Source organism: Microtus ochrogaster, chromosome 4 (assembly GCF_000317375.1).
Source record: "Microtus ochrogaster isolate Prairie Vole_2 chromosome 4, MicOch1.0, whole genome shotgun sequence".
In the NCBI taxonomy this organism is placed as follows: Eukaryota; Metazoa; Chordata; class Mammalia; order Rodentia; family Cricetidae; genus Microtus; species Microtus ochrogaster.
The window spans coordinates 43,034,761-43,054,154 of record NC_022011.1 but is presented as its reverse complement, the minus strand read 5'-3'; the positions used below and the strand labels follow the sequence as shown (position 1 = coordinate 43,054,154).

Genomic DNA, 19,394 nt, shown 5'->3' with positions numbered 1-19,394 from the left:
AAAAAAAAAAAAACACAATTTAATGGGAATGCAGATGGAAAGCTACAAAAGTCAACTGTATTCCTATAAAAGAGAATAAAATAAATAGCATTTTACAAGAGTATAGAAAATATGAGATAACTAAAGATGACTTTGACAAAAGATCTGCACAAATTGCACACTGCAAAAGAAAATGTAACAGAAATTTAAAAAGGTTTAAATACCATATTCACAGACCTAAAGACCCAGAATCATAAACATGTCCAATACCTGCAAACTGACCCATATATTAAAAAAGCTCAAACATAATCCCAGCAGAAAATTTGTGAACACTGATGTAAGGATTCTTAATGTCTATTAAAAGTCAAAAGACCTAGGACAATGAAAGGTCCACTGAAGGGAGCGGAGTTGAGGACTGCCCCTTTCAACAATGACTATAAAGCTGAAGTCACCAAAGGCCTGACAGACAGACAGACAGACGTCACAGCAATATAATCAGTGTCTACCAAGCAACTGATTTTAGATAACAGGGTTAAGATAATTCACTGAAGAAAGGGTAACCTTCAAAGATTATAACACAACAAACAATAGGCTAACAAGTGACCTTTGACCTACACATCAAACCATATATAAAAATTAACTCGAAGGCTGAGTGGTGATGGAGCACACCTTTAATCCCAGCAGTCGGGAGGCAGAGGGAGGTGGACCTCTGTAAGTTCGAGGCCAGCCTGCTCTACAAGAGCTAGTTCCAGGACAGGTTCCAAAGCTACAGAGAAACCTTGTCTCAAAAAAACAAAACAAACAAACAAACAAAAAAAATTAACTAGAATAAGTCACTGCCTTAAACATAAAAGCTACAGCCACTCCAATTCTTAATATTAAGCACCGGGAAAGGAAAGCAAGTTTGCGCATGTTCACAGTGGCTTTGCTCTGAACAGCCCAGACTGGGGACAACTCAAACAGCCACCTCAGGTCAGCTGCACACACTCCTTAGACAAGCCAGAACTGCAGACATTCTCTACAGTGGGCACGGGGAAGGCGGGGGAGTCAGGGAGGAAGAGAAGAGGGAAGTGATGATGGCTGCACAGACCAGGGCTCCGATTCACCAAACAGTACACTTCAGATGCAACAGTGGTGAGAATTCTTCCCTGGGGAGATGGAAACAACATGCACTACACCTTGTAAGGCCACCCCGGGGGCTGCTGAGTTTATTGGGCTAACTTCAGACCATGGGCAAAGGGTTATTTACATGCACATGGGATCCAGAGGCAGTCACCCAGGAAGGTCTTCAGCCTTTGCTCTCTAGAAATCATGGTGCCCAGAAAGAAGGGCCATCCTACTTTCAGTGAAATTTCCTTCAGGGAAGAGGAGGAGATAAAGGTAGTATAGGCAGACTTTTCTTTTGGGGACACGAATTCACAAAGACTGACACAGAGACTTAATTTTAACTATGAAAGCTTGGCCAATAGCTTAGGCTTGTTTCTAGCTAGCTTTTATAAGTTAAATTCACCCATTTCTATTCATCTATGTGCTGCCCCGAGGCTCCTTTACCTCATCTGCATACTGTCCATCCCACCTCCCTACTTCCTCCATGTCTGGCTGGTGATTCTGCCTTCTTTCCAGCATCCTCTCTACCCCCAAAATACTGCCTAGCTATTGGCTATTTAGCTTTTTATTAAACCAATCAGAGTAATACACAGTGTACAAAAAGTTATTCCACAACAAGGCAGACCCAGAAAGAAAAAAACAAGGCCAATGAAAATGGGTAAATATGGATTTCCTCCTCGTGAATTTCCTTGATCACATGTGCTGTTGTGGTAAACATGACGCTATGTGGCACAGCATGAAGTGCACATGCAGGAAACACTCAAGAATACCGTGTGGCTAATGAAGGTGTGTTGGTTTTGTTTATGCTGCCTTTGTTTAACTCTGTGAAGCTGTGATTCTTTGCCTGTCTAAACAGCTGATGGTCTAATAAAGAGATGAACGGCCAATAGTGAGCAGGAGCAAGGAGAGGCGGGGCTGGCAGGCAGAAAGGATAAATAGAAGAATCGAGGAATAAGAGGAGAAAGAGAACAAGGAGAGAAGGGCATCAGGGGCTAGCCACTCAGCTACACAGCAGCCACGGAGAAAGAAGGAAAGTAAGATATACAGAAATAGAGAAAGATAAAAGTCCAGAGGCAAAAGGTAGATGGGTTAATTTAAGTTAACCTGGAGGCAGGAACTGAAGCAAGGACCAAGGAGGAAGGCAGCTTACTGGCTTGCTCGCCACTGCTTGTTCAGCCTGTTTTCTAACAGAACCCAGGACCACCTCCCCAGGGTGGCATGTCCCACAGAGGGCTTAGCCTTCTCACATCAATCATTAATCAAGAAAATGCCCCACAGGGGCTTGATAGATGTGGCTCGGTGATTAAGAGCACTGAGGGCTGCTCTTCTAGAAGACTAGATTCAATTACCAGCACCTACATGGTGGTTCAGAACCATCTGGAACTCCAGCTCTAGGGGATCCAACACCATCCTCTGGCCTCCTGGTACACAGACATGCATGTAGGCAAAATGCCCATACACATACACGAGAGAGAGAGAGAGAGAGAGAGAGAGAGAGAGAGAGAGAGAGAGAGAGAATATGCCCCTACAGAATAGAAAGAATGCTCAGGGGTTAAGAGCACTTTGCAATGATCCTGACAAGGACCCAGGCTCACTGCCCAGCACTCACACACAGGGAGCTCACAACCCCTGTAACTCAGGATGTCTCTGCTCTCCACCAACAGCACAGAAATTCATTCAGTCTTTTCTACATACATAGGAACAAAAATAATAAATAAACCTTTAAAAACAAAAAAGAAAGAGGAAATGTCCCACAGGCCAGTCTGATGGAGGCAATTCCTCAGTTGAGGGTCCCTCTTCCAGATGACTCTGGTTTGTGTCAAGATGTCAAAAGCTGTGGTACAAAACCCACAACCATTTATACTAGATGGGCTGCAGTCTGCTTACCCGCCTCTGCCTTGCCCACAGAGGCTACACCGAAGGCCCTTACCCATGCTGCCTTTGCTCTCCAGGCCTCTCCCCACCTGGCTCTGCCCAGCAGTAGGACATGCTTGTTCCTCTTGAGAACCACGAGCCGAAAACCATCTTTTCAAGAGCAACCTGCTCCTGATCACTGATCACAGATCATTTCATTAGACTTGGGGGCCTGGTTCTGAAACATGCTGGCGTTTCCAAACACCACGGGCAGAAGTACACACCACACCTGTGCCCCCTGACAAAGGCTGAGAGTGGTTGCATTTGTTCTTAAAGTGCATATAAATCCATAATTACCTCAGAACTTAAATTTCAATTTAAAAAAGAAAAATTAATTTCTCTGCCGAGCCAAATATTTGAGATTTGTTTTTTGCAAGTCTGAGCAAAAGTAAAGCAGATACTTCTGTGAGCAGAAGGAAGTATCAAGACACTGTCCGAACTCCACACACACAACTGTCTGAGTGAGCCTTTGATCGACCCTGGAATTGCACAACAAGCTGGGGGGGGGGGGCGGTGATAGGGGTAGGAGAGGCCAAAAGAGAAGACAGCTCCTCCCCCGCAGCCACAGGAAGCCACAGTTTCTGACAGACTTCCTGAGGCAGCCTTGCTGGCCTCTGTACTCCCGACACCCAGTGTCAAGTGTGTCCCCTTCTCAGGAGCAGGTCTGTCCCCAGACAGTTCACAGGAGTGGCCCAGATTCAAGCCACAGGAAACCCACCTGCTGCAGGTGTGGCCCAGGAGGAGGAGCACCTGTGGACTGGAGGTCTCCTGCCCTCACAGGGCCTCCTCCCACAACCTGGCCTTTCTAGAGATTTGAGCGGCAGCTCCGGTCAGTCCAGGGGGACAGGTGTGGCTCACGTGTTCCACTTGATGTCTACCACAGGCTTCAGGCAAGCGCTCGCTCCCCTCCTCTGGAGGGTTTTCAGTCCTTGAGCATTCTGGAAACACACAAGGCTTCTTGATCCCGCTTCAGTGCTGAACAGAGAGTTTTGTGTTTTGTGGGCTTTCTTTCATTTTATTTTTATTTTTCTGCTTTGGTGAGTGACAACTGGCCTCTCATTTGCAAGTTTCCAATTTTAAGCCTGTGTGTCCTTTTGATCCCTAAATCACCCAGCCACTGCCCAGAGGAGAGCCGTTCTGTCCCAGTGTAGCCACAGCACCCTACATCCATCCAATGCTTCAAACACTGGCAGCTTGGGTGATTCTAAAGACGCCTGGGACATACTGGGCATCTAGAAATTATGCAGGACCAGCAGTTTTGAAGAAATGTTTTGTTGCCTAACTAGTTTCAACATTACTGAAAGGAAGGAAGGGAGGGTGGGCAACTCACACACTGCACGGAGGCCAACCACCAAGGCCGGCTTCCCAGCACACAGCAGCAGGAAGAAGTGAGAGCCAAACATCGGAAAGGGCCCCCAACCATTCTCTGACAGTTGGATGTCAGACAGGCCCTGACCACTTGCACCCTCTCTCCGCTGGAATCTTTCCCATTTGTGCCCAGGCCAGCTTGACACCTGCCGGCCTTCCTGACGGGAAAGAGCTGCTCCTGATGGCACATCAGGCCTCACTCCCACCTCCCCACTCTTCCTCAGAGGCACCCACACTGAGTCTTCTCACCCCACTTCCCTCTCACTCTGCACCCAGTCTTGCTTCTGAACCTTTTCTACACTTTCTTGAGACCCACCCCAATCTCTGAGGACAGGTTCCATCAGCCTGTCCCTCCGAGACCTGGGCATGTGACAGAAACAGGAGGCTGTTTGTAGAAGACTGCACAAATGGGGACAATGAATGGGGACAGTTAATAAATGATCTTCAGTTCCCAGGTCCATCCAGAGAGAAAGGAAGTCATTAAATTACATTTCTATAAATGAACTGAGGACATTTTTAGCCTCAAGCAACAACAATACCTAGAAAGCCTTTCTATGGCAGCCTGCAGCCCGAGGCCAGCAGCATCTGGTGACTAAGAGCAGGAAGCTGGTCAGAGTCTCACTGTGTGAGGGAAGGAAGGGGTTAATCCTAGAGAGTGGTCTACCCTCTAGCAGCCACAAGCTTACTTATCCTCTGGTCAGTTCTTGGAGCCTTCCCAAAACATTCCTGCACTTCTGTTGACTTAATATGGAACTCCAGATGAAAGAACGGGAAGTGCCTCTTCTCACCCTGCCCCCTCCACCTTTCCCCCTTGAACTCACGGCTCTTGGGAATGAGATGTTTATCTCATAAGAGGCCAAAGGCAAGAGAAGAGAGGAATACGCCCCTCTCCTGGAAAGAGCTCTTAGAGGAGCCCAGGGTCGCGTGCAGCCTGGGTAATTACAGGCGCTAGCACAGCCTCTTGCCCTGCTCACCTTCCACTAAAATGCATGGTGCGACACGATGGTGAAATGTGCTTATTAATTTCACTCATTTGACACCATGCTCTCCTGCCCTGAGCTAGATGTTAGAAGAAAATGACAGGGATAGATTGTGCCCCTGTCAGCCTTCAGGAGACTTCCAGAAAGCCAAACTACCAAAGGTCATCTGGTGCCCACTAGCCAAGTGGTCTGAGTGACTCCAAAGGGGCAGCCAGAATGCTACAGATACTGATAGACAGAGAAGAGCAGGAAGATGTGAGACCCGGGCCTGGGGCTTGAGCCTCCTGCAATCCACGCAGTGGGCCTGGACGGTCCACCAGCAGACTAGGAGCCCCCAGCCCTGCCTGATGCACCATGTGCATCTCAGACCCAATTCATCAAAACACACTTCGGCTTCTCCCATCAGGGGCATTTTGATTAGCTTCCCCAGGAGTTCTAAGGGACAAAGCCATACCTAATGATTCTACTTTATGGAAAGACAGACATTCTAACTGAGCTTTGAAGACAGGGGACAGGCCAGATGCAAATCTTTGTCCAAAAAAAAAAAAAAAAAAAAAAAAAGAGCCTGCTCTCATCCCAAGCATCTCACTCACTCAGGAAGGGGAGTTCTTTGTTGTTGTTTTTAATGGGTTCCTCTTTTTGCAGCGAGGACCTGAGGTTCTCAGTGGGGACTGATTTTGCTCACCACACTTCCCTGGGGAACACCTAGAAACATCTGGGGTGTTCTTCACCTCAACTAAGTAGAGGTCAAGGGTGCTGCACATAGACTCTGAGGCACAGGACAGCCCCATGACAAAGAGTTACCTGATTACTGGCCCCAACAATGGAGAGCCCTGCACAGGCTCCAGCTATGGCCAAGGACAACATGCTCAGAACATTCACACTGCTGGGATAATACAAGACAACCCCAAGGTCTTCCCTAAATCCTTTTCATGAAGCATCAAAACGAGAAGTGACTTTAGACATTAATGGGTCTAATAAAAGGGTGAAAAATAACCCAAAGCCAGTTATGGCCAAGGTCAGGAAATCATTCCCGCACTCATGGCTGCCTCCTCTGGCTGTGCCTTTCCTCTTCTGGTCACTCTAGTTCTTCCACCCAAGGACAGGTTCTTAGACAGAGAGCAGAGCCAACAAGCTGGCTCTGTGTCTTACCACATCATAGCCTGTTGGGGCTCGGTTCCGGGAAGCCACCACCCCCACTCCTGTGATGGGGTCCATCGGCGTCTCTGGTAAGGCTTCTGAGAGCTCTTTGACTTCAGGCATGGTGGCTTGGTCCTGGTTTGGAAAAGGAAACAGAGAGCACAAAATTCAAACTCGGCATTTAACACGACTGAGGGCAGCCTTGTAGACAGAATCCTGCAGCTGTTTACATTCCTCACCAGGGCCTTATCTGACCCTGAACTCAGATTAAGAATTCACTCACCACACCTCAAGCTGCTAGCGTGGAATGCTGAGGGCTCCCGTCTGCTCCCAGGAGGTAATTTCAATTCAAACCCCAAAGTACATTACCTTATAGTCCAGGCCGGTCTTGAACTCCTGGACCTTATAGTCCAGGCCGGTCTTGAACTCCTGTCTCCTCCCAAGTGCTCATATTACAGGTATGTACATCTAGTTTTATACGGCACTCAGAATGGAACCCAGGGCTTTATGTAGGACAGACAAGCATGTTACCCACTGAACTACCTGCCCAACATCACATTATTCCTAATTCTACTCCCAACTGTCTGATTTCTGAACAGGGACCAATACTGGACGAGCCACCCCTAGCAAAGTCTCAAGTGCCCCCATATGGGGCTAGGCTTCCAAACGTACAGCCTATCCAGACAACTAGTCATTTAGTAGACAACTTAACGAGCTCCAAAACCACAGAAGGCATTTGGGGCATGGGGCTCTGGACTCGGTATTTACAAGTTAGTGTCTAAACAAGAAGTTAAACCTTGGGAGCCCCTGCTTTTCCTCAACTGTAAAATGAGGTCTTGATCCACTCCCCAGCTGTTGAAAAAAACTAAGAGAAAGGATACAAAAGAAGGGCCCAGAGAGAATCACGACACACAATAGGTGCAGAAGGATATAAAAGAAGGGCCGGGGGAGGACTATGACACACAGTAGGTGCAGAAGGATATAAAAGGGCGGGGAGAGGACCATGACACACAGTAGGTGCAGAAGGATATAAAAGAAGGACCCAGAGAGCTCCATGACACACAGTAGGTGCCCAGAAGGATATAAAAGAAGGACCCGGAGAGCTCCATGACACACAGTAGGTGCTCAAAAGGATATAAAAGAAGGGCCCGGAGAGGACCATGACACACAGTAGGTGCAGACGGATATAAAAGGGCCCGGAGAGGTCCATGGCACACAGTAGGTACCCAGAAGGATATAAAAGAAGGGCCCGGAGAGGACCATGACACACAGTAGGTGCAGAAGGATATGAAAGGGCCCGGAGAGGTCCATGGCACACAGTAGGTGCCCAGAAGAAAAGCATGTGGACTGGAAGGCTTAAGAACACATGGGGCCTGGCTTGGGCCAGAACTAGGAGGCACCACGTACTAGAGGTCTGGCCCATTTCTTTGTCTAGTTCAGCCACCCCTGGGTCAGAAGCGATCCTAATTCTCACTGGTCACTTGGATGAAAAGAAGGGATCTGGAATTACTACTCTGCTGCTCGCTGCTTCTGCGCTGGACCAGCGGAGGAGGCTGACGCAGTGTGGAGAGCAGCGTGGCTCAGTGTCCCTGCCCCGAAACCAAATATAAAGAGCAACACCTGATGCAGGACTTTTACTGGGCGGGCAGTGGGAAAAGAACAAATAAATCCCACCTCACTCTACAGCAATTAAGTCCCACTGGCTGCAGTGCTCTCAACGCTGGCTACAGTTTCAAAAGCAAACCAAACATCCTGCCTAAGGAGGCAGCAGGAGGCAGATGGCACTGGCCACCCCAAGTGAGCCTGCCCCACAGGAACCACCAAAATACTACGCAGGTCACCCATTTAGTCAGCAGAACCCACAAAACACCCCAGAAACAGACTTGTTTCTCAAGAGGGTTTGGCAGTGCCCGGCACCTCTACCTTCTTAGCCGAGTTACAGAGTTATATTTTATTGGCTTATACCAAAAACCAGCTTCCAACAGCCGAGGGCAGAAGGTGGAGACATGCCACACCACCATATTCTTTCCCAGTTCCAATTTTCATTGTCTAGCAAGTTTCATCTCTAACAGCGCGGGGCTTAGTGCACTTACACCCAGTAGGTATTAAGCAAATATTTACCGAGTGATTCCACATGTGTGACCCCAATATGGGTTTAGGGTTAAATACCTGCACCTGCCCAATCCAGAGCAAATCACTAAACAAAATGCCTCTGCCCCTGAAAAATCCTGTATTATGGGGAACATAAAAACCACAAGGCTGCAGTTTGCAAAATATTGGTACCTGCTGTTGGTTACCAAAAATGCTTTGCAATTAGCAACTCATTAGCAGAATGTACGAATCCTGCCAGTGTTAAATATCATGCTGTGAATTTAATAAAAAACATGTGAAACAAAAAAATTTAAATACTACTGCCTTTACTATAAAAGAGAAAGAGGGACAGAGAATGAAAACGAGAAAAAGAAATGAAAGGAAGGAGAAGGATGGAAAAGGGAAGGGAGACAGAGATTAGGGGGCACACAAGGAAGATCTCATTGGCTGGGAGATGCACGGTCTGGGGTGGCAAAGCCCTCCACAAGGCACGACGACAGGGGTTCTCTTATTTGACACATACTGCCAATTGCAGGCAGACGAGTGTACTTGCAAGGGGAAATACTGCTCCCACAATGCACCCGAGGAGGCACCCAGCAGCAGTTTCCAAAATGGCTGCAGACGGCCTCCAACTAAAGCGGACAAAGAGCTGGGCCTCAAAGCGCAGGAGCCCAGCCTGGCCAAGCCCACAGCAGGTCTGGCCAGGGCAGCAGTCATCTCCGTGCCTCCCCCCCCCCCCCCCCGCCTCTGCCTCTCTCCCCTGGTTGCCGAGTTCCTGTGCCCTGGGGATCAGGGCAGTCTTTGTGCCTTGGAGACAAATGGCTGTTGCAGAGGCTGTTCCACTTGGCGGTGGGGCATGGCCACCACCAGGCACGGGGCCTCTTAATGAGAAACGCCCAAGATATCCACGGCAGAGGCCATCGCTCAGAGTGGCTTGCCCTGAATTACATATTTCTGACTGCAAATTACTTTTAACAGCATCTCTGCCATCACTTCGATTGACCTCCTAACAAAAGGCCATTTATCAACCTGCACTCCAAGTTTCCTCAGGCTGCTTGGAGCCTCCCGCCAGAAGGGAAGGCGCAGGAGCAGAACAGCACCCTGCCACCAGGGTCGTGGGCCAGGCCTCTGACAGGAAGAAGAGGGGCCACGAATGTGAGCCTAATAGCGGGAGAGCAAGGGAGCATGTATTTAAGAACATCACTGACCTGCCAGGTAGGAAGTGACAGGGTAAATACAAAAGGCCTCCCTGCAGCAACTCTTGTCCCACTAAGTGGCTCCTCAGTCGTGTGAACAAATCCCTGTTAAGTTTGTACAGAACTCCGCAAGTTGGCTGAAACTCACCTCCGAGCAGGAGGCCCACCAAGCTAGCCTTATTCTGAATAAGGGAAAACTGAGGCTTGTTCCCATAGCCCGGCAGCCGGCAGCTGCGCATCCTCCTCAGTCTAGCCTGTGCTGTTTCACTGCACAGAGACCAACATCCTGCCCGAAAGGGAAAGCAGACTCAACACTAATTATATTTTAAAATGCCAAAGCGCTTCTTTCTCTGGCCATAGCTCAATAAGTCAAGCAAAGGGGAAGAAAGTACAGAAAGATAAAAGTAACCTGGGATTAATTTTCCTCACACCTCAGTTTCGAGATTCAACATTCCCCTCATAAATAATTTACAACAATAAAAATGAGCTAAGACCATGTTTGTGTAGGACAGAGGTAAATTCAGGCCTAATGAGGGAGCCCTGAGCTCGGCACGGGGGAATGGGTTGATCTATGGCCTAGTGCGGGCAGGATCCACAGCACACAGGGGCTCCATTACCAAGCACAGCAGCATGGCTAACCTGGAGGAAGGGAGCCAGAGGCAAGCCTGTGCCGTCCAGCTACAGCCGCAGAAAGGTGTCCACAGGGAAAGCCAGAGTGCCCCCCTATTTGGGTGATTAGATGGCAGATACTGAGCCAATCTGAAACTTAGTGGGTTCTCAACACAGGCCAGGTAAGGAAGTTCAGGGTTGGGCACGTGGTGACAGTGACCTTGAGCTCTTCTCCACGTGTAACCTTCCAAGCCATCAGATATCGTCCCTAGTGACTTCTCCTGAGTGGGGGCACACGGTGTCTGTCAGATCATTCCCAGGCTGAGGGCTGCAGAGCCCTGCTCCAAGCATCTGTTCCTGTTTCCCTGAGAGAACTCTCCGAGACAAGAGAGCGAGGCAAGAGTGTGTGCACGCACAGCACAAGGTGAGTTGAGGCTGGTCTTTCAAGCGAGGGGGTCTTCCCCCCTCCACGCCATGCTAGATGTGTTTACAAAGGAAGATGGCCAGGAGGAGGTTTGCCCCCCCCCCCCACAGCGTGGCACCTCAACAACACTGTCATCCCAGGCTCACAGGGAAATGAGCTTTAACTATGGTGCCCCTTCACAGTGTAGTGGGCAGACGCCACTGCTCCCTTGTAGCTGATCAAAGAATTACCACAACCATGCACATAATCCCTAAAAGTCAGCAGTTCTTGGTTTAACTGATGCTGCTCATTGTTTCAGAATCAAAGGCTGCCTCCAGCCCCAGTGAAGCGCCTGCAGCACGCTGAAAACTCAGGGGAACTTTGATATCATCTCTGTTTAATTTCCACAGCCTTAGTGAGCCTGGGGTTTATCTCGTTTTATCAACTCCAGTACTGAAATCAAAACCCAGTTAACAACACACAGCCCCTCCACAGAGGCCTTCCAGCAGTGGGGAGTGGGCTGGGGAGTTTAAAGTGTTTTCCAGAGCAAGGACTGCAGGGGGCAGGAGCTGCTGCCTTCAAAGGAGGCCTGGCCTCCCTGCCATCCTGGCCTCCCCGCAGAGAGCATGGGCAAGGCTGCTCAGAAGCAGCGCCAGCATGATCACATATCTTCTGGAAAGAGTAATTTCAAAGTATTGGGGGGGGGGGGGCAGGTTAAACTGGCTGACTAATTGAAATGGCAAAAATCAGTGGGTTAATTAAGTCCCCGCAGAAGGATGAACTGTGTTCAGCTTGCTTGGAGTCCAAGCTCAAGGGCATCAAAAACACAAACTGTCTACCTATATCCTGCTGCACAAGGGCAAACTCTTTCCCCAGTGAAGCTGCTACTACAACCAGGTGTCCTCAGACAGGGAGGACTCTGCAACTCTTTCCCAGTGGTAGGGTCATCTCTGGGACCTCCTAAGCATCAGCATCTTTCTGCAAGGAAGAGAAAAAGGACACAGCCCTATCCTGGAGAAGGTAGACTATGGCTGGACCTCCCCATCACACACCACACCATACAGAACAGAAGTACAAAAACCTGCCCCACGTGGAGGCTTCAAGCGGAGACCACCACCATGCAGCACCCAGGACAGAGTGGGGCCAGCAATCAGGTCCCTGAGAGGGATGGTGCACACTTGAGAGGCATCTGCTGGGGAGCCCCACAGAGGACCTGCTCTACCTGACCCTTGGTCTATGCACAGCTAAGTTGGTGACCATCAGAAGTCAAATCCCTGGGCCACTGCTGTTGGACAGTCGAGGCAGCAGGCCACTGACTATGGGGAGGGCTGTTCTGATACCAGAAATGATGACAAATTTTTTTCTAAGCTCTCCTGGGACACAGAATTTTCCAGCTAGGAAACAATGGTGAGCCCTTCCTTTTCCCCCAGGAAAGCTGAGTTTTTCCTAACAGAAGATTCTGGTACACAAATGCATCAGTTCAATCAGACCGTTCTCAGATTTATATTAGTCATCTGAAGACCACATGTAGTTCTCATAAAGCACACGAATGTAGGATGGAGCTTCCCAGCCACTACCCAGACAAAGCCGCTAAAGAACATGCTCTACACAGCCCAGAAGCAGGTTGTACACATGTCCTGGAACCCACTCTACACAGCCCTGGAACCCAGCTGGAAGGCAGAATCCACTAGGACACAGGTGAGTCTCATTCTGCCTGGTTTATGATCACAGGAAATCAGGGCTGATCATGTCCATTACCATCGAGTCTAGACTGGTGGTGCCATATTAGAGATCCCAATAGAGGAAAATGCCCAGCAAACACAATCATCCTAGGAGGTCCCAGGAACAAGGATCCTTTTATGTTTATGCCACAGTATTAATGAGTCACACCGCTGTCTGATGGCCAGTGTAAGTGGAGGAGAAATGCCGTGTTACCTTACAGCCCGTATCCTTTCTGGCTTTCCCATCTTGAGTGTTTCTCTAGGACATTCATCAGTCTAATCAGTCCATCTGACAGCTGACAGCTTCCACAAGAGCCTTCCGGTTCTCTCCTAAGACTCAGGGGTGTATCTGGTAACCTACTAGCCGACTTCACCTGCATATCCCATTGACACCCCCAACCTGGCTCACAATCTTCCGCCTCCCCCCTAACAGGGCAGACATCTGTGGAGAGCTAGGACAAAGGATATTCTCCTACATCTGGCAGCAGGGGTCTTCTGATTTTCTGATGGCAGCTTGGATGCAGGAGTGCCTCCTGGGTAGCTGCTAATACCGACAGCCCTGAGCCCTATACTAGAAACAGACTCCAGAGGGCTGCCAGGGACTTGGGCAAGGAGCCTAAGAAGCTGCATTCTCACTGGATCCCAGCTGATCAAACAGCTGGTCACCACCTGCAGTTCAAGAACCCCATTGCAGGCCCTTATTACATGTTTGATAAGAAAATGATGAATGAATAAGACGGAACGAACTTGAAGGTGACCCTCCTTTGAGAAGAATCTCAGAATGGGTTCCCCAGCCTCTCCCTCTCATCACAGGTCAGCCAAGAGTACTCAGCTTCTAGCTCACCCTACCCTGCTATTCAACATCCCAGGCATCCCTCAAATTTTCCTGAGCCTTCTCCAGTTACACATCCAGACAGGTGCCAGCACCCAAAGATCTAATATCATCCTTAGCAGGTGGTTTTATCATACTCATATGCTCATGAGAACAAGTGTGAACAAAGATGCATGCACACTCAGACTATGCACTTTCCTCATACTGTTCAAAGGTGTGCTAAGTGTACCACAGAGCCATGCTCATACTAGGTGCTCAATACATGGCCTACATATGGATAAAGAATGAATGAACGAGGTTCTTGCCTTCTCAAATACTGCCCAAGTTTCACTGGATTAAGGAGACTGCAGTAGAAACAAACTTATCTGTCCCCTTCTGATGGGACCCCAGGCAGGGTCACTGATGTCCTGAAGGACAACCTCAACCACAGAGGTACATACCTGTGGAGGGAGGAAACCCTGCAGTCTTCTAGACTTTTCTAAAGTGGATCTCAATGCAATGGTGATGGATGAGGGCCTTGCAGGGGCTAAAGCTGTCCCAGCTGGCTGCAGGGAGACTGTCCTAAGGAGCTTGTCCATCAACAGCAACCTCACTCCCGACCCACGCTCTGGGTCTGGGGTAGGCTGGACAATGCGAACTGGGAGAAGCTTTACAATGCTGAGTGGCGGCAACAGACGAGATGTGAACCCAGGCTGCAGAGAATCTCCCCAAGGCAAGGGGCTGCAAATGAGGGGGCACCTCCTTTAGAGGGAAGAGCTGTCTCCCTAGAAAACAGACAGTGGGGATGGTACAAGTTTCGAAGACATTGACAAAGACACAATGGTATGAACAAAGAGCGACTTCTGGGGGCACAGCAAGCAGCAGATGGGCTCTGAAAAAAAGTTTATGAAATGTCAAAACAAACAAACCAAGTCCAACTAAACACAATTTTTTAAAAAATGGTGCCAGGTATGGTGCACACCTTTAATCCCAGCACTCGGGAGGCAGAGGCAGGCGGATCTCTGTGAGTCTGAGGCCAACTTGGTCTACAAAGTGAGTTTCAGAACAGCCAGGGCTACACAGAGAAATGTCTCAAAAAACAAAACAAAAGGAAAACGACACTGTTGTCCAGTCCATAGGATAAGGTGCAGCTCCAAGGCCAAGGCAAGCCAGCGGTCTGAAGCAAAGTATGCCAGGACTCAGCTATGTTTCTCCCACCTACACGAGTTCCTTCAAATCTCCCAGGCCCCCTTATGTTATAAGTCAGTGTAGGATGGCCAGCAGAGCATAGTAATGGAGAAGACACAGCTTTCAAGTCAGACCAGAATGACAGCCAACGCTCAGACACTCACAGCTGTGTGGCTCTACACAAATCATTCAACCCAGGCCTGAGTTTTCACCACATGAAGCCGGAGTAGTAGATACATTTTCTCTATGTAATTATTGTGTGAATAAAACAATCAGAATTGCATCAGAGGACACAATCAACAGAGTAAAAAGACAATTCAAAGGCTGGGGGAAGATATCTGTCAACTATATCTGCTCATAGATAAGTGATGAGGGGTCCTATGAAGAACAACAGCTCAACAAAAGTCAACTCACGCGTTTGTTAGTGGGAAAAAGAGAACAAACATTTCTCCGGTTATTCTTATTGTTTTTGGTAGTAGAGTTTGTGTGTCTCCCTTCTTTGAGATGTGCTGGTGAAGGGTCGCTAGATGCCTGAGTTATTGTAGGCAGTGTTGGCAATGTTGGGTTCCTTGGGTTGCGATTTTCCTTCTATTACTTTCTGTAGGGCTGGATTTGTGGCTACGTATTGTTTAAATTTGTTCTTATCCTGGAATGTCTTGTTTTCTCCATTGATAGTGAACAGTAGCTTGGCTGGGTATAGTAGTTTGGGTTTGCATCCATGGTCTCTTAGCTTCTGAAGTACCTCTATCCAGGACCTTCTGGCTTTCATAGTTTCCGTAGAGAAGTCAGGTGTAAGTCTGATGGGTTTACCTTTATAAGTTACTTGGCCTTTTTCCTTTGCAGCTCTTAATATTCTTTCTTTAACCTGTGTATTTAGTGTTGAGAACAAACATTTCTCCATGGGTGAGCAACACATGGACTGTGCATGGCACAGGAAAAGATGCTCAACTAGGAAGTCCATTGAAAATGCAAGTTAAAACACAACCACAGTGAAAACTGTCTTATACTCAGGAGGCAGAAGCAAGCGGATTTCTGTGAGTTTGAAGCCAGCCTGGTCTACAGAGCTAGTTCCATAACACAGAGAAACCCTGTCTCAAAAAAACCAAAAAATCAAAAAACAAACACACAAACAAAAAAGTTTCCATATGATCCATTTCTAGCTATATACCACAAAGAATTGAAACCAGAGTCAGAGCAGCCTTATTCAATGGCCAAAACATGATGAATGGGCAAATAAAATACAATCAATATGTTCAATCAACGTTCATTCAACCCTCAAAAGGAGGGAAAATCTGACCCACACCGTAACGTGACAAACTGTGAGGATATTGTGCTAAGTAAAATAAGGCAGCCAGAAAAAGTTACACATAGCAGCATTCCAGTCCATAAGGCTCCCAGCACAGTCTTACTCAGGGAAACAGAAAGTGGAATGGAGGCTGCCAGAAGCCGTAAAAAAGGGACATGGGGAGTTGTTTAATGATTTCAATTTTGCAAGCCAAAAAAAAAAGTCTAGCAATTAGGTCTGGAGAAATGATTCAGCCTTGAAAATACAGGATGACCCGAGTTCAGCCCCCAGAACTCAAGACAAAAAGTCAGATGGAGGTGGGTGGGTGGTGCTAGACAAATGGCTCAGCTGTAAAGAGCACTAGCTGCTCTTCCAAAGGATCTACATGTTGGCTTACAGCCATCTGCAACCCCAGTTTCAGGCTGATACCTTCTTCCATCCTCTACGGGCACCAGGCATGCACACAGTGTACAGACATACATACAAAGCAAAATAAATACACGTAAAATAAATTTTTAAATAAATAAATATATAAATAAAAAGCCAGAAATGGTAACCCATGCTTGTAATCCCAGTGCTGAGGAGACAGAGATAGGAAGCTTTCTGGACAGCCTAGGCCAGCCTGGCCAATTATCATAAACCCAGACCAACGAGAGACCCTGCCTCAAAAAACAATGCGGAAGGTTCTGAGGAATAGCACCTGAGGCTGACCTCTGACCTCCACACACACACACACACAGAGAGAGAGAGAGAGAGAGAGAGAGAGAGAGAGAGAGAGAGAGAGAAGTTCCACAGATCAGTTGCACAACTATGTCCTAGTTACTGCCACCGATCTATACACTTGCCCCTGGCTAAGTTGGTAAAGTTGTTGCTGTTCCCACTTAACAATTTTCTAAGTGTCTAGAACTGTGGGTCTCAGATCTCAGCAGACATAGAACACTCCAAATGAGCTTACTAAGTGTGCAGGTTCTGGGGTCCCTTTCCTGGACATTCTGCCTCAGTAAAGTCTGGAAATGAAGCCCTGGAGTCTGCATTTCCATAAACTTCACAGGCTGGCTTGGCTCATTAAGAACTTATGTATGGGACTAGAAAGATGGCTCAGGGGTTAAGACAGTGTACTGCTCTTGCAGAGGACCCACATTTGGTTCCCAGCACCTGTGTTGGCTGGCTCACAACCCCCCTCCAGCTCGAGCTCGAGCTCCAGGGGCTCCAACCCCCTCTTCTGGCCTCCATGAGTACCTGCACGCATGTATACATGCCTATACACCCATACAGATAATTTAAAATAAAAATAAATCTTAGACTTTCATATGGGCCAGGACGACGGTTCACCAGCTCAAGGAACTTGTTACTGAGTCTGCTGACAGGGGTTTGATCCCAGGGCCCACATGGTGGGAGGAGTGAACCAACTCCTGCAGCTGTCCTCTGACCTCCACACACGCCACCTCACCTGCTATCAGGCACAAAGCTCATCTTTAAAAAGATCACGTACTGCTCTCCTTTACGGGCCATAGGGGCACTCTTTGGAACATTCTGTCAGTATCTAGTTTTTTAATTTTTTTAAAGAGTGGATGTGGCATACGCACACATGCCTGTATCTATAGATAAAAAGAATACAGGAACACACTGTTTTTACTAAGTAAGCTAGAAGGCAATAGAGGGTCCTCCTTCCCCAGAGAAGCTGAGATACTGAGCTCCTGTATGTGGCCCTGGGATCTGGGCCCATGGGGCTCTCATATTTCTGCCAGGACAAGCTTAGCATCTCGCCAGGAGTGTGTCAACTAAACCGTTTAGTGTTTACTGCCCACAGGGTGTCCAGGACAAGGGAGGTGATGTCACACACCCTGCGGTTGGTGGCTCTCCTGCCAGGCAGCTAGAGTGAGGGACTGACTTAAACCCCTGCTCTGCAGACAGCACTGGGAAACCACAGTTCCCTGGGGCAGCACAGTAAGGTGAGGGTTGAGGAGAGCTCCAGAGACAGAAAGCCGTTTGCTGTAGGCATCCAGTGGCCCCGCACCACCAACTGCCAAAGAGGGCTCTGCTCACCATCCACAGCCAGTAACCGTGTCCTCAGCCAACCACACCCAGCCATGCGGCCATTCGCCACCTTCCTCGTCCCAACAGCACTTGACACTTCCCGTCCTCAACTCCAGCGCCATCACTGTGTGGCTGTGTGGTGAGGCCACTGCTCTTGGACTGAAGCACGGAGCACTCCTAGATGGCCACAGCAGAGGGACCCACACCACGTGGCTTCTGATGCCCTCAGGCAGCTCTGCCATGACATGGACAGAAACTCAATGTTGGGACTCTCCCTTACTCCTCAAGCGTTGAGAGGGCATTCAGCCATTGCGTTCACATGGCCACGTGGTCTTGTGACACGTACAAAGTCAAGATATCCCTGAATTCTTTTTCTGGTGGGGCCTGACCCCAGCAGCAAATCATGCAAGCATCTGCTGAGTGCTGGCTCGCACTTAATTTTCATGAGGCTCTCCACCTCTTGAAAGGTCAAGTGCCTTCCTGATTGATGATCCTTATGGGGTAAGTATTATTTGTAAGCCACTTTTACAATTAAGAAAATGGGGATTGCAGAAAGAAAGAGGGCTTTACTAGGGTCACCTACGGTCTAAAGAGTGGGTCAAAACTCAACCGGAGCCCTCAGACTCAAGCCGAATCACTATACCAATAGCTTCCTATTGCCCTGAGAAGGTCGTTCTTATGCCCGCAAACAGGCACTCGAAAATAAACTAAGTAACCAAATGTCTAACAGTAACTGCTAACTGGGCTAGCCGACAGAGCGCAGTGGCTGAGCTCACCCATTTGCACAGGTTTGATCCTGGGCCCCTGGAAGGTTACTAACTGCTTTTACTGGTAACTCACCACACCAAGGCAGGCCCTATGTTAGCTTCTCATGCAACACTTCATTTCTACCCACCAGAACCCTATGACAGACTCATTAGCTTCGGTCTACATACCAGGAAATGGCAGCACATTAAAAAAAAAAAAAAAAGCCAGACACAGGCAGGGTCTCATTCTAAAGCCCGATTTAACCTTAGTAAAATAGTCTTGAAGTGGTCAAGGTCCACCAACATAGGCACAGTAAAGGTCGCTAGCCTGTATCAGGGACACAGTACCAGAGAAAGGGAGGGACGATGAGAAGGAGACAAGGTGATGCTATTATATTCAATGAACCAGCCACCACAGTCAATCAACCTCCATGGGTCTTGGTGACCAAGCCTTTGCAGAAGCCCCGATTCTCAGAGACTCACTTAAACACTGAGTGTGGCACAATTCCTCAAAGCACCCCCAAGTGATTTTCCAGCTGGCAAGAAAGGTGCCACCATCTCTGGTAACTAACCCCCGCCTACTCGGAGTTTGTCATTTACTATAGGATTCTCCGGGGCTTATCTTCTAACTTTTCTAAGGCAACTGATAAGATTTGGCAGTCCTGGTAAAAGGAGACAGGATCCAGCCAGCTGTCGGGAAACATTCTCTCCAAGAAGGCACCACTAGAGACAAAGGCCCTGAAAGAGGAGCCCTGCCTTCTGTCTGCCAATGTGGCTGAAATTCAGGCGCTCTGGGTCTCACGTGAGGGCAGGGAGAAG

The 19,394-nt window shown here is 48.4% G+C and overlaps 1 protein-coding gene across 1 annotated transcript in view; it reads right to left on the bottom strand.

Annotated features, from left to right (window-relative positions):
- The window catches only part of Mvb12b (multivesicular body subunit 12B), a 165,627-nt gene extending 147,771 nt beyond the window's left edge, over positions 1-17,856 (bottom strand). The window contains exons 1-2 of the mRNA XM_005346015.3: positions 17,839-17,856; positions 6,501-6,623 (exon numbers count right to left, since the gene is read on the bottom strand). Of these exons, the coding sequence (XP_005346072.2) occupies positions 6,501-6,623; positions 17,839-17,841 (126 nt within the window). The 5' untranslated portion in view covers positions 17,842-17,856. The remainder of the gene's footprint in view (positions 1-6,500; positions 6,624-17,838) is intronic.
- Positions 17,857-19,394: the final 1,538 nt, after the last annotated feature.